Source organism: Megalops cyprinoides, chromosome 9, assembly GCF_013368585.1.
Source record: "Megalops cyprinoides isolate fMegCyp1 chromosome 9, fMegCyp1.pri, whole genome shotgun sequence".
Classification (NCBI taxonomy): domain Eukaryota; kingdom Metazoa; phylum Chordata; class Actinopteri; order Elopiformes; family Megalopidae; genus Megalops; species Megalops cyprinoides.
This window is the reverse complement of record NC_050591.1, coordinates 5,113,268-5,126,247: the sequence shown is the minus strand read 5'-3', so window position 1 is coordinate 5,126,247 and position 12,980 is coordinate 5,113,268. Positions and strand designations below refer to the sequence as shown.

At 43.9% G+C, this 12,980-nt stretch overlaps 1 protein-coding gene across 1 annotated transcript; it reads left to right on the top strand.

The window, feature by feature from the left end:
• The first annotated feature begins 184 nt into the window (after window positions 1–184).
• lyrm9 (LYR motif containing 9) lies at window positions 185–1,907 on the top strand. The gene is made up of 4 exons (XM_036537552.1): window positions 185–263; window positions 409–540; window positions 1,303–1,395; window positions 1,513–1,907. The coding sequence occupies exons 2-4, from the start codon at window positions 415–417 to the stop codon at window positions 1,525–1,527; spliced, it is 234 nt and encodes a 77-aa protein (XP_036393445.1). The 5' UTR covers window positions 185–263; window positions 409–414; the 3' UTR covers window positions 1,528–1,907.
• Window positions 1,908–12,980: the final 11,073 nt, after the last annotated feature.

The following is a 12,980-nucleotide window of genomic DNA, read 5'->3' as shown; positions in this document are numbered from 1 at the left end:
ATGAAACTATACAGAAAATTTAACATGGGTTCAGCTGAATTTTTCCTTTATGTTCCTTTATATGTTCAATATTACTTGTGCATTAAAATCTAAACACAAATTTGCTTTGAGAAGCAAATTAGACTATTTTGAGACGAACTTAAAACTGTCTTGGAACCATGTGTCTTTTTGTTTCCTCCCGTGCCGTTTAAGGGAGGGACAATAATTTTGTAATGCGGATGAAGCTGACAGCGTAGTTGAAGACAGTGGGAATAATCTTGCTTGTAAGTCCGTTTGATTAAGGTTGTTAGCTGTAGACTTGTACGCCAGTATTTTTGATTCGGGTGTTGTCGTATAAATTTATTTGCGACGGCAAATGTTGAGGCAGCAGTAGTTACCCAGGCTAACTGTCCTTGTATTGTGTTACAGTATGACATGCCCCCATTACCAGGCGCGGAGATGGTTCAAACGCCGGTACATTTGTACCGCTACCTACTAAGGTGCTGCAAGCAGTTACCCTCCCCTGCCATGCAACAACACTACCGACATGCTGTCAGACAGGTACCGTCGCCAAATGATTAATGTTCAGGTTGCACAGTTGCGGGAAAATCAGCTGCTTTAGCCAATACAAACATAACTTTAAATGTCATGCGTTCAGAAGCGTTCGTCCCGTGTTCAAAACCCCGAAATATTTGGATCATTTAAAATGCATATGTAACGTCTTAAACGGAGCTGTTGTGACCTGAGGCATTTGAAGGTGCGGTTGAATGTAGGTCGTTAGCTGTTACGCACTACTAAGTAGCTAACTGTGGCCACAATCTGACGTTGCCCACATAGGCTCCAGAGCAATTAAAGTTGTTTTGTTAATAATAAATTAACAGTGTGTTCATAACACGGAAAAGGATGCATGGCATATATTGCAGATCAGACCTTTAAATTAAATTTCTAGAATAGGTAGTGCATGATGAGAACAAGACGGGAGTCTTGCGACTGTGTTTGCGAATCCTATTGTATTTATCGGTACACTTTCACCATCAGCTATATAATGAACATGCTGCCTAAAGGAGCTACACAGTACTGCTTACTTACAGCCAAAAGTGACATTTATTATACTGCATGAATTATTTTGAAAATACCCATACAGAATGATCAGTTGTTTAATCTCTTTGCTGATTTTTTTTTTTTTTTTTTTTGGTCTTCGCACTATACAGTAGTCTCAACTCACTAAGTGCCTGAATAGGCACCGTCACCAAACTGAGAATCTTTTTGGGAAATGTGAACTCCATCTGTGTGGTCAGTATTGTTTCTCTGGAATATCTTCAGGGCTACAACAGTCATGCAGATGAGGAGGACCCAGAGCGGATTCGGCAGATCATTCAGCGGGCTATAGAGGATGCCGACTGGATCCTTAATAAAGTTGGTAGCAAGCCACCCACCCCCACCCTTCTCTTCAAAGCTCAGAGCTTCTCAGAATAGTTCAGTGGTAAGGAGAGTGTAAAAATGCATTAACGTGTGGCTGTTTTTTTTCTGCAGTACAAGCAAAAATAGAGGGAGCAAACAGAGGAGTCCTTGGAGGATGGGAAAGGAGATGCAGCCTGTTGCTTTTGCTTCAGCTTGGCGATGAAGACATTGGGACAGTTATTGTAGGCTGGTGGTCAAGGCAGTAAAAGACAGAAAAATGACCAAAAATGAGGGTTGAAATTGTTTTCAAATGGAAAGTGATGGGGCTAGTACCTTTGAGGAGAGAGAAATACTTCCTGATACCATCTGCTGTCAGTAACTCTCAAACAAAAATAAGTCTTTGCTGCCCATAGCCAAACACTGTGATTGGTTCAGATGATGACACATAATGGCATAAAAAGAGGGGGTGTCTCTCTTTGAGAGGGAAGGATGCTCCCTCTATCCAGCTGGAACTAGAATAAAGGAAAAACACCTCAATGTCAGGTCAAATAAAATCTGTATCTTAGATTATTGACCTGAGGCGTTTGTTTTGTAGAAAACTTCCAATTAGGAAATTGATACAAAGGTTACGTTTTACCTAGATTTTTCACCTAGATTTTCACCTTTCAGTTCACCAAGATGAACTGAATTGTGAAGTGTCAAGAAGGTGGCATTTCTGCTGTGGTCAGACCAGCTTTAAATGTCTTGCACTTCCTGGAAACAGGTGACTTTAAATGGAAAGCATGCCTGTACATGTATGCGTGTGTGTCTGTATCAGGTTTTAACCATAATAAATTTGAATGTTGGTGTTACTTGTCTAATGTTTCATGTCTCACTTTTGTAAAATTCTGTTCACATATGAGCTGAACAATAAAAGCTCTGTCTGATTTTGTAGTAAATTATTTTATATCATTTTGTCATTGAAGGGAGTTTTGCAAGCCTGTCTAGACATAACTTTTTAAAACTGGTCTATTCCACCAAAATAAAAGGAAAAATGACCTAGACTATAAAGTCATATTTAGACCTTAGTTTATCATATCATACTAATGGTTGTAGTAATTTACCATGCTATTTTGCGAGAATTTGTTTTACAAAAAAGCTCTGTAGGCCCATTGTGATTATTGACATACTCAACTAAATTCTACAAGTTTCTGTCCACAATTATTTTATTTATTTTTTTTTTATGAGTGGAACGTCTGCAGGAAAATTCCTAGCAAAAACTGGCAACCTCGACAATACTTAGCACGTATTAGCAGTATGAAGTATCGATGCGTGTTTTAGAAACAATGGTTTTACTTTGTGTTTTGCCAAAATTAGAAAGCGTATCAAATGAAATATGCGAAAAACTTTTAACAAGTACGAAACCGAACAGATAAAGATTTCTTCCAGTTCCAGGGGAAAAGGACGTCTTTGTCTCTGTGTTGCTTGGTCAACATCAACATGTTTTCATCATTGCATCTCTTCACCGGAGGGATGAGATGTTCCTCTTGTACAGCAGGGTATTTCTCAATCGGTAACCTACAGCTAATAACTGTCTATTGTCTTTAGTCGGTGTTGTATTACTCAACTATGGTGTCGTCTGCCTTTAATGTCGCGGCGGAACCACACGGAGATTTTGTGAAGTGCGTGCGTGCTTAAACCGTGCGCGCTGACAGTGCAGAACAGTTCTTCATAACGCGAGTATCTGAAAAAGCCGCACAAACCATCCGTAGGGAGATCGACGACCGAAGCGTCAAATGGAAACGCGCGTTTCTGCTGATCCCCTTCAACCTACGCCGATCCAAGTTGCGTAAAGCACGTCTATAACCTTCTCGGTTGTATTAAGGTTCACCCAAAGTACTCACAAATTCAAATAATACACATTTTGTAAATGTGAGTATCAGTCAGGTATTAGTCAAGTATTGGTATCAATAAAACACCAACTTAAAATGAACACATTTGCCCACCTTGCTTCACACATTTACGAGGCACTTCCAAACTTTACGACAACCATTATTTTTTCTGTTCTTCCAGATAATTTGGCCCTAAAGTATCATTTGATGCAGCGCACTGTATGTTTATGTGCATGCATCTACAGTTCTTCATACGCACTCAGGAAACGCTCATGGAGTATTGAAATTAAGGGGGCCGTTTTTGGATTCTTTTGAGGAGAACGGGGATTATTTTAGAAAGATCATGCCTGTATCTGATGAACAAAACTGGCAGGCTGTCAGCCAGTTGAAGTGGACAATTTTAAAGCCAGTTAATGCTACTTCCAAGAGGTAAAAGTGAGAACGGTACTTGTTATGCAGCTAGTTTACCAGTTTTTAACTAGAAATGGTTTCTGTAGTATGAGAAAATGGCCAAGCAAGCTAAAACGTTACCAATGTCTGTGATTCTGCCATTCGTTCGCAAAGTTAGCCAGCAAGCTAGATCTGTCAGTATCCTATGTAGTTGTAATTCGATGTACTGACACAGCTATGGGCACTCAGGGTCGCAGGTGCCCTGAACATTCACCTTGACAAATCTCAAGCTGTAGATTTAATTACTCTTGTGGCATCCTTCGACCTGAAACCCCTGCACCCCAGCAACTCACAAAGCTATACCAGCTAGACCCGGTCCTGACACGCAACTGCACCACAATCTCCATGTCACCCCTCTACACATTCAATCACGTCTTCATTCAGTTTTCTGTGTATCTCCCTCCATGTTAGGGATGTGCATCTCCATCACTGAGGCCGATGTGATACACATCTCGATGCATTGCCAACGATCCGATACATTAAAGATATATATAAAGCAACTACTAATGCGATACGATATGATTCACCCCTATTGTGATGCAGTACGATTCGACACGGTTTAATTCCATGCCTGTAACCACCGATGATTTGAAGCTAAATACAAGTGGATAAAAAATCAGTGGTTGACAACTTCTCCTCCGAGAGGAGTGCATGCTTAATTCAGTTGAGAATTGTTATTCGGTGTCCGCTGTGTGTGAGAGTTGCATCATCAGCACTTCCACTGACAGCAGCAATTGGAATTTACGCACGTTGGTAGCAGCAGGTGGCTTGTATGTGAACTGGCAGCATACCATTCGGTAAGACAAAGCAATGATTGTTATGCCATTATCTGTAAGAAACGTTCAAAACAGTAACCTGGTACAGCGTCTGGAGTAAAGGCAATTGCATGAAACGTGTTGAAAATGCGTACTCTGGCTATGATGGCTAGGCTATTTCTTTCATATTCATATCATAACTCCATTGACTAAAAACAGCTTATGTCGGCGACGGTATCAATAATAGTAGGCCTACGAAACATTTCAAAGGCAAATTTGGAAATGAATATAAGTGTTTAATGACGTTAGTCATGTAATGGTGTTACTCTCAAGCATTTTTCTTTTATTTTTATAGCTAGCTAAGGTTACAAATAACCTTAGCTTAATTATCATGCTTGATACCGTAGACCTATGTATTTTGATGCTCTAGATAGATGATGTCCTAGATGTCCTTACGATTTATTATAAATTCAGCAATGCATGCTAATATGAAATTTCAATTTTAAGCTCCACACCTACCTTACAGTAAACTATCAACACATTGATAATGGGTCTAATTTAACAATGCCTATCCCCACAAAAAAACAAGCAGCACAGAGCAGAGCAGAAATGCCAAAAGGTTAAAGCAGAATACTTTACATATCTTTCTGACAAAGAAGCCAAATTTAAAACAGCACCATGAGGGGAAATCCTCAAATACAGAACCCACATGACAGGTTATTCAGTACAATCCAGTTCAGATGGTGTACCTTACAAATAAAATTTGTTTCTTGTAAATAGCAGCAGGTCATGAATGCGATTGTGACAGAGTGCCGTCACTACGGTTGAGTATGCGCTCTGACTGCCATACCAACGAGCCTGGCTCTTTGGCGTTGCGGTCAAAGTCGCATGTTTGGTACCCCGTAGACCTGGGTTCAAGGCAGAGTGGGGCGACTGCTCTCGCCATTTGCTACAAATGGTGTCAGCAGTGGGATGGCTTGGCCACGAGGCCATCGGAGGCGTGCCCGGTGTGTGAGCCGTATGAGGGGACCCCCAGGTTCAGTTGACCCTAGTGTGTGAGGGACCCCAGAGATGGGTGAAGCACTGCTGAGTGGGGCACCCTGGGATGGGAGAAATACAGCAAGAGAATGTGTGAGGGATGCCATGGGGAGGGCAGTGTGACAGAGTGCTGTCACTACGGTTGAGTATGTGCTCTGACTGCCATACCAATGAGCCTGGCTCTTTGGCGTCGCGGTCAAAGTCGTATGTTTGGTACCTCGTAGACCCAGGTTCAAGGCTGGGCGGGGCGACTGCTCTCGCCCTTCACTACAGAGATTCAACCCGATACGATGCGATGTAAAAGAATAAGATGCTATGCAATATGGTACAGATAGTTTGATTTTATTTCTTTGGTTCTTACGCAGACGTGAACTTTTGCATGCGTCTTGTCAAATTGTCCGTCTCTCTTGAAAAATCCGAAGTGTCGCCAAACATCTGATATGTAGCAATTCGGTGGAACATGTAGCTCTTCCTCCTCTATGATAATCTGTGACTCGCCTGGACACGCCTCCAACCCGCGTGAGACATGCCGGAAGACTTGACGAGAATTGGCCACTGACAGCAGTGGAGATGAGAGAGCGCACTTGAGAAACAGTTGAGGGAGGAGGAGTCAATCTAAATGTAAAATTATTGGTCACATTTCTAAATAATAAAGGCACGGGGCCTCTACTAATAATTATGTATAAATAAATCGGATTTTGACAATGAAAAGATGTTAGAAACGATGCATCCCGAGTTCATCCCAAATTGTATCAGTCAACCACCAGACACTAATATCAAAGCTGTCAGAGATGGGCATCTCTGGGACTGCCCTCTCTTGGTACAAGTCCTAGCTGAGTGGTAGATCCTCCCAGATCTACTGGAAAGGTTCCACCTCTGCACCCACCCTTTTCACTGCAGGAGTTCCTCAGGGTTCAGTACTGGGACCCCTACTCTTCTCAATTTATATCAACTCACTTGGCTCAGTTATCAAATCACATGGCTTCTCCTATCACTGTTACACTGGCGACATCCAACTCTTTTTCTCTTTCCCTCCCTCTACCCCCAGGTCAACAAAAGGATTTCCGCATGCCTGGCTGACATCTCCAAATGGATGTCATCCCACCATCTGAAGCTGAACGTTAAAACTGCTCTTCATCCCAGCCGGCCCTTCCCCCCTGCAAGACCTCTCCATCACCGTCAATGGCACCACAATACCATCCTTTCAGTCAACAAAGAGCTTGGGCATCATCCTCGACAGCAACCTGGACTTCAAGGAGCACATTGCTTGCACGTCACGGGGCTGCCGATTCCTCCTCCACAACATCAGAAGGATTCGTCCGTTCCTGACAACATATGCCACGCAGCTCCTTATCCAGGCCACAGTGCTCCCTTGCCTGGACTACTGCAATGCTCTCCTCGCAGGCCTCCCAGCCTGCACCACCCAGCCTCTGCAGCTCATCCAGAATGCAGCTGCCGACTAATCTCCAACCTCCCCAAATTCTCCTACATTACTCCCCTGCTAAAATCCCTCCACTGGCTTCCTGTCGCTGCCAGGATCAGATTCAAGACCCTGACCTCGCCTACTCTGCAATCAACAGGACAGCCCCTACCTACCTCCAAGACCTCATCCAGCCCTACACACCTGCCCGGCCCCTGTGCTCAGCAGCAACTGGACGTCTTGCTCCTTGCACGGACAAAGCAGGAGGTTCTTGCTCTGCTAGGCAACGGCGCTTCACCTACATCACTCCCCAGTGGTGGAACAAACTCCCTGTCCCGCTACGGACAGCTCCATCACCCCATTCCTTCAGACGTGGTCTGAAGACGCATTTCATCAGACTCTACCTGGACTGACCCATCACACAATCGCTGCCCCCCCCAGATCAGTGCTGTTGTAAACTGCTGATTGCTTTTGTGTATTGTTTTCTTGTCACCGCCTTTACTCTAGCACTCATTGCACTGTTTGAAGTTGAAGTTGCTGTTTGAAGTTTGAAGGTGTATCTTATTAGTTGCCCTATACCCTGTAGTTGTACAAATTGGATAGTGAAACCGAGGGGGCAGTTTCACCCGTAACTAGGTTCAGGCTAATTTGCTGTCACAGTGGGGTGTCGGTCAGGACACAGGAGTCAGGTTCCGGGTTCAGTTGTTTATTGGGGATTTGGAATGGGTGGATGTGAGGGTTTGTGTTGGATGTGTGTGTGGTTTCCTGTAAGGAGTAAGCAGGGAGAATGAATCAGAACTGATGGTTACATGGCGAATGTGCAATATACAAACAGGCATTCAAGCAGTGTTGCAAAGTACATTGCACCGGGATGACATGTATGGGACATACAGGCTTTGACTGCATTAATGGGTATGGAAACATTTATACATCAAGGACACATTATCTTAATTAACATGCACACACACCCTTCTCTCTCTACAGGCAATTGTATTACAACCAGTTGAACTTAGGCATACTACTTACTTTGGCACAGACGCACACAACAGCACAATGCTTGGTCACCAAAGGCTTGGTCTCCCCAGTTCTTCACTTCCCAGGTATTGTTGCAGTACTGAGGTGGGGGAGGTCACCACCACCTTTACATTGTCCCGTATCCTTGGCCCTGTTGAGGCCCTGATTGGTGGCCGAAGGATACGGGCAGGTCAGAGGGCAAATGGTGACCTGGGGGCCGTCCTTGAGGGTGCGCCTGTGCCTCAGGTTACCTGTGGGGGTCCTGCTGATAAGGGGAGCAGCAGGACTGGTTTGGGCAGGTTTCAACTGAGTTGTAAACAAGTGCCTGTGAGAGGTGGGGGTTGTGCGCAAACAAAGACAAAGACAGAAACAGAAATATGTGGCCCTTTTCTACAGATAGTACTGTGTCCTCCAACAGACCTTGCTCTCAGCTGAGAACTACTGTCTCATTGTGGAACTGTACACATCCTGTCCCCATACTGTCGCTATACTTACTGTATGCATTTTTGTACATCGCTTTGGATAAAAGCGCCTGCTGAATAAATAAATGTAAATATAAATGTATCCGGTGCACACTTTTTTAATCAGGGCAATCACATTGTGAACTTTTATGCCGGTGCACCGATGCAAATCGGTGAATCTTACCATCCCTACTCCATTTCCACCACCTTCTTCTCCTCTTGTTTGCTTTCTCCACAACCTCCATTCCCTCTCATCCACTCACTCTTCCTCCCTGATCTCTGCCTCCCTCCCCTCTCCCAACCGCTTCTCCTCACTTGATGTTCACGATGCCACTGACACTGTGCTCCACTCTAACCTCCTGCCTTGACAGCATCTGCCCTGTCTCCTCCTGGCCAGCACGTATGTCACCCTCCAGCCCCTGGCTTACTGAGCTTCTCCACAACCATTGGACCAGGCTTATGGTGACCAGACGTCCTGGTTTGTCCGGGATTGTCCCAGTTTCAAGTTGGGTGTCCCGAGTCCTGACAAATATCTGTAAAATGTCCTGGTTTTCAACATTCACTACCAAATTTTCCTGGTTTTCAGCGCTTACATAGACGTTTATCATGTTCTGTCCCACTCATTATTACATAACCCAATCAAAAAACATAAACAATGCACCACACGTCAGAATTCAACACTGATTTGTCTATATGTGTGTCAATCAATCAATGTGTCATTGTCAAGGCTGTTGCTATGCTATGATGCTTGTGACTCTGTCTGACAGAATCTGTCTGTACGCTAACGGTTAGCTGTCATCATGCCAAAGAGACGGTGGAACGGTGGAAATGCCAACATAAAAGATCACATTAAGACGGTGTTAAAAGGTGCAGTCACTAGGTGTGCCCTGAAATAATTGTCCCCCATCCTGATGAAAAAACTTATTGTGTGTATAAGCGCATACATGTGTGCATGCATGTGCATGAACGTACGAAGGGTCCCAGTTTGGGGGTTTGAAAATCTGGTCACCCTAACCAGGCTCAGAGCAGCTGAGAGGAAATGGTGCAAATTGAGACACCCCACTGATCTGAGCAAGTATCAATCTCTCCTCTCCTCTTTCTCCTCCAACATCTCCACTGCGAAGGCCACTTACCACAAGGACAAGATCAACAGCACTTAAGACAGCCGCAAACTGTTCAGGATATTCACCTCTCTCTTCTGCTCTCCACCGCCTCCACCCACCACCTCTCTGACTGCAGATGACTTTGCCACTTTTTTAACTAAAAAGGTGGAAGCAATCAGCAGTCAGTTCTCCACTCCACACACTTACAGCCAGTGTCCACCCATGCACAATACTTTACTGTCCATGTTCTCCCCTATCTTTGAGGCTGACGTCTCCCTTTCCTATCTCTTCATTCTACTAGACCTGTCTGCCACCTTCAACATGGTGAATCACCATATCCTTCTGTCCGCTCTTGCTGATCCGGGCATCACCAGCACCACACTCCACTATTTTGAGTTCTACCTCACAGGTAAAGTGAAAGTGAAAGTGAAACTGAGGGGGCATTTTCACCCATAAACTAGGCTCAGGCTAATGTTGCTGTCACAGTGGGCTGTCAGTCAGGACACAGGAGTCAGGTTCCGGGCTGAGAATTTTATTGAGGATTTGCTGTGTGTGTGTGTGTGGTTTCTTTGGCACAGACGCACACAACAACAGAATAATCAGTGTCCAGGGCTTGGTCTCCTCAGTGATTCACCCCACAGGTATTGGTGTAGTACTGAGGTGGGGAAGGTCACCACTACTTTATATTGTCCTGTATCCTTGGCTCTGTTGAGGTTCTCATTGGTGGCCAAAGGATACGGACAGCTCGGACGGCAAATGGTGACCTGGGGGTCGTCCTTGGGGGTGCGCCTGTGCCTCAGGTTACCTGCGGGGGTCCTGCTGTTAAGGGGAGCAGCAGGACCAGTTTGGCAGGTTACAACTGAGTTGTAAATAAAGTGCCTGTGAGAAGTGGGGGTGGTGTGCAAACAAAGACGATCACAAGTGGTCAAAATGCAGCTGCATGTCTGGTTTTCAACCAGTTGAAGAGGGCCCATGTTACACCTCTATTTGTCTCTCCCCACTGGCTCCCTGTAGCTGCCTACATCAGGTACAAGGCCTTGTTGCTTGCATTCAGAACAGCCAACAAAACTGCACCTACTTACCTGAACATGCTACTACAAGCGAATGTTCCCTCCCAACCACTACGCTCTACTACCAAACAGCATCTGGTGGTACCATCATAACATGGCACAAAATTTTTCAGAAACATCTGAAGAATCAGCTCTTCCACACTCACATGTTCACCGGAATCACTACCAACTAAAGCAATTTCTTATGTTCTAAACTCCTTGTGTCTCTTTCAGCTAGCTTGTATTTTGTCTGGCCAACTATTGAAACTTGGTCATGCAGCACTTCTAATATTGTGACTCCTTGTGAAACCAGTGTCACCCATGAACTAAGTTCAGACTAATGTTGCTGTCACAGTGGTGGGTTGGCCAGGACACAGGAGTCAGGTTCCGGGTTGAGAATTTTTATTGAGGGCTTTTCGTGGTGTGGAGTATGTGTGGTATGTGGTTTCATTGGCACAGACGCACACAACAACGGAATACTCAGTTTCCAAAGGTTTGGTCTCCCCAGTTCTTCACCCCGAAGCAGGGCCGGCCCTTGGCATAGGCTGTATAGGCGAATGCTAGGGGCGCCGTCCATCCATAGGGGCTCCCCAAATGAGGGAAGAAAAAAAATCAAAATTTTAAACTTTTTCTATTTTTTACTAATACTATTTTAATACTATTATTTTGAAATATTAAAAAAGCCCACAACAACATAACTACTTAGCCTATTTTCTAGGTTGCCCGCAGCATCACCCTGGCGCATCACCAGACCCTCTGGTGCCCAGGGAAGAAAAAGAAGAAGACAAGAAGAGGAAAAACAGGAAGCAGACAGAGGTAATGTGATGAATGAACAGTTTATCTATTGCTTAGTAATACTAGTTACCGTTGGAGCAGGGTGTTACTAGCTTACTTTGGACAATAGTAACGGTCGCTAATTTAATAAATAGCTAGAGTTAACGTCAGTTACTCCCACCTTAAATTCGTAGGGAAAGTTGGAAAGAAAGTGTTTGGGGAATAACCTACAACAAAATTTTGAGAAATACACTTTTTCTTTTAAGTGTGCTGCACGAACCATCCACTGTCTGCCTCAAGAAACCAGTCATACATTTTTATTGACATCTTAGTCTAGTTAGACAGTGTTAGCCCTGCTTGTAATAGTCAATAAAAAAAAGCTTTTCCTTTTCCATCACCTTTTGTAATTAATAGTTGTAAGTAGGGCTGGGCGATAAAACAATAACAATAATTATCACAATATAATTTTACTTGATAGAAATATAACAAATGTTCGATATAATTAATTTCCATGCTTAGCACGCACAGAAATGAATCACGAACTGCCAATCATATCGCATGAATAGAGGTATGCGGTGCACAAGTTAGGTTGCATGGTGAGAGGTATAAATTCAGGCCAGCACGTGGTATTGTTTACAGATACAGTGGCTGACAGGCTTGTAGTTGGAGTGGATTAAGCAAAATGAGCGGCACCAAAGAAAAAGCAGTGCCCATGACCAGCTCGAAGGACGAAAACATTGTCAACAAGAAAGGTCACTCAACTTCAGTAGATTGGAGATATTTTGGCTCTGGAGATATTAAGGGCTCTGCATCGAACAATTTCCAAAGATAACCAGCTGGGTAGTGTTTTCCGATTTCCGGGTGATCAGCCTCGGTGAACAAGAGAAATTCTTCACTCATTGATACAGTTCATTGATTCTGCCATGCGTTCAGTGCATCTTTCACTTCCCACAACCCATACGGTCCAAAACGTGCTCCCATGCTGGTGACAATTCACGTTTACAGAGTAGGTACAGTTGACTGCGCCGGCTACGATTTAGTCATGGCTCATACACCACCGTTCAAAAGTTTGGGGTCACTTAGAAATTTCCTTGTTCTTGAAAGAAAAGCAAATTTTTGTCCATTAAAATAACATCAGATTAATCAGAAATACAGTGTAGACATTGTTAATGTTGTAAATGACCATCGTAGCTGGAAACGGCTGATTTTTAATGGAATATCTACACAGGCGTACAGAGGCCCATTCTCAGCAACCATTAGTCCTGTGTTCCGATGGCACGCTGTGTTTGCTAATGCAAGTTTATCATTTTAAAAGGCTAATTGATCATTAGAAAACCCTTTTGCAATTATGTTAGCACAGCTGAAAACTGTTGTGCTTATTAAAGAAGCAATACAACTGGCCTTCTTTAGACTAGTTGAGTATCTGGAGTATCAGCAATTGTGGGTTCGATTACAGTCTCAAAATGGCCAGAAACGAACTTTTTTCTGAAACTTCTTTCAGAGTTTCTTGTTCTGAGAACCTCTTGTCCTCTATTCTTGTTCTGAGAAATGAAGGCTATTCCATGCAAGAAACTGCCAAGAAACTGAAGATCTCATATAACGCTGTGTACTACTCCCTTCACAGAGCAGCGCAAACTGGCTCTAACCAGAATAGAAAGAGGAGTG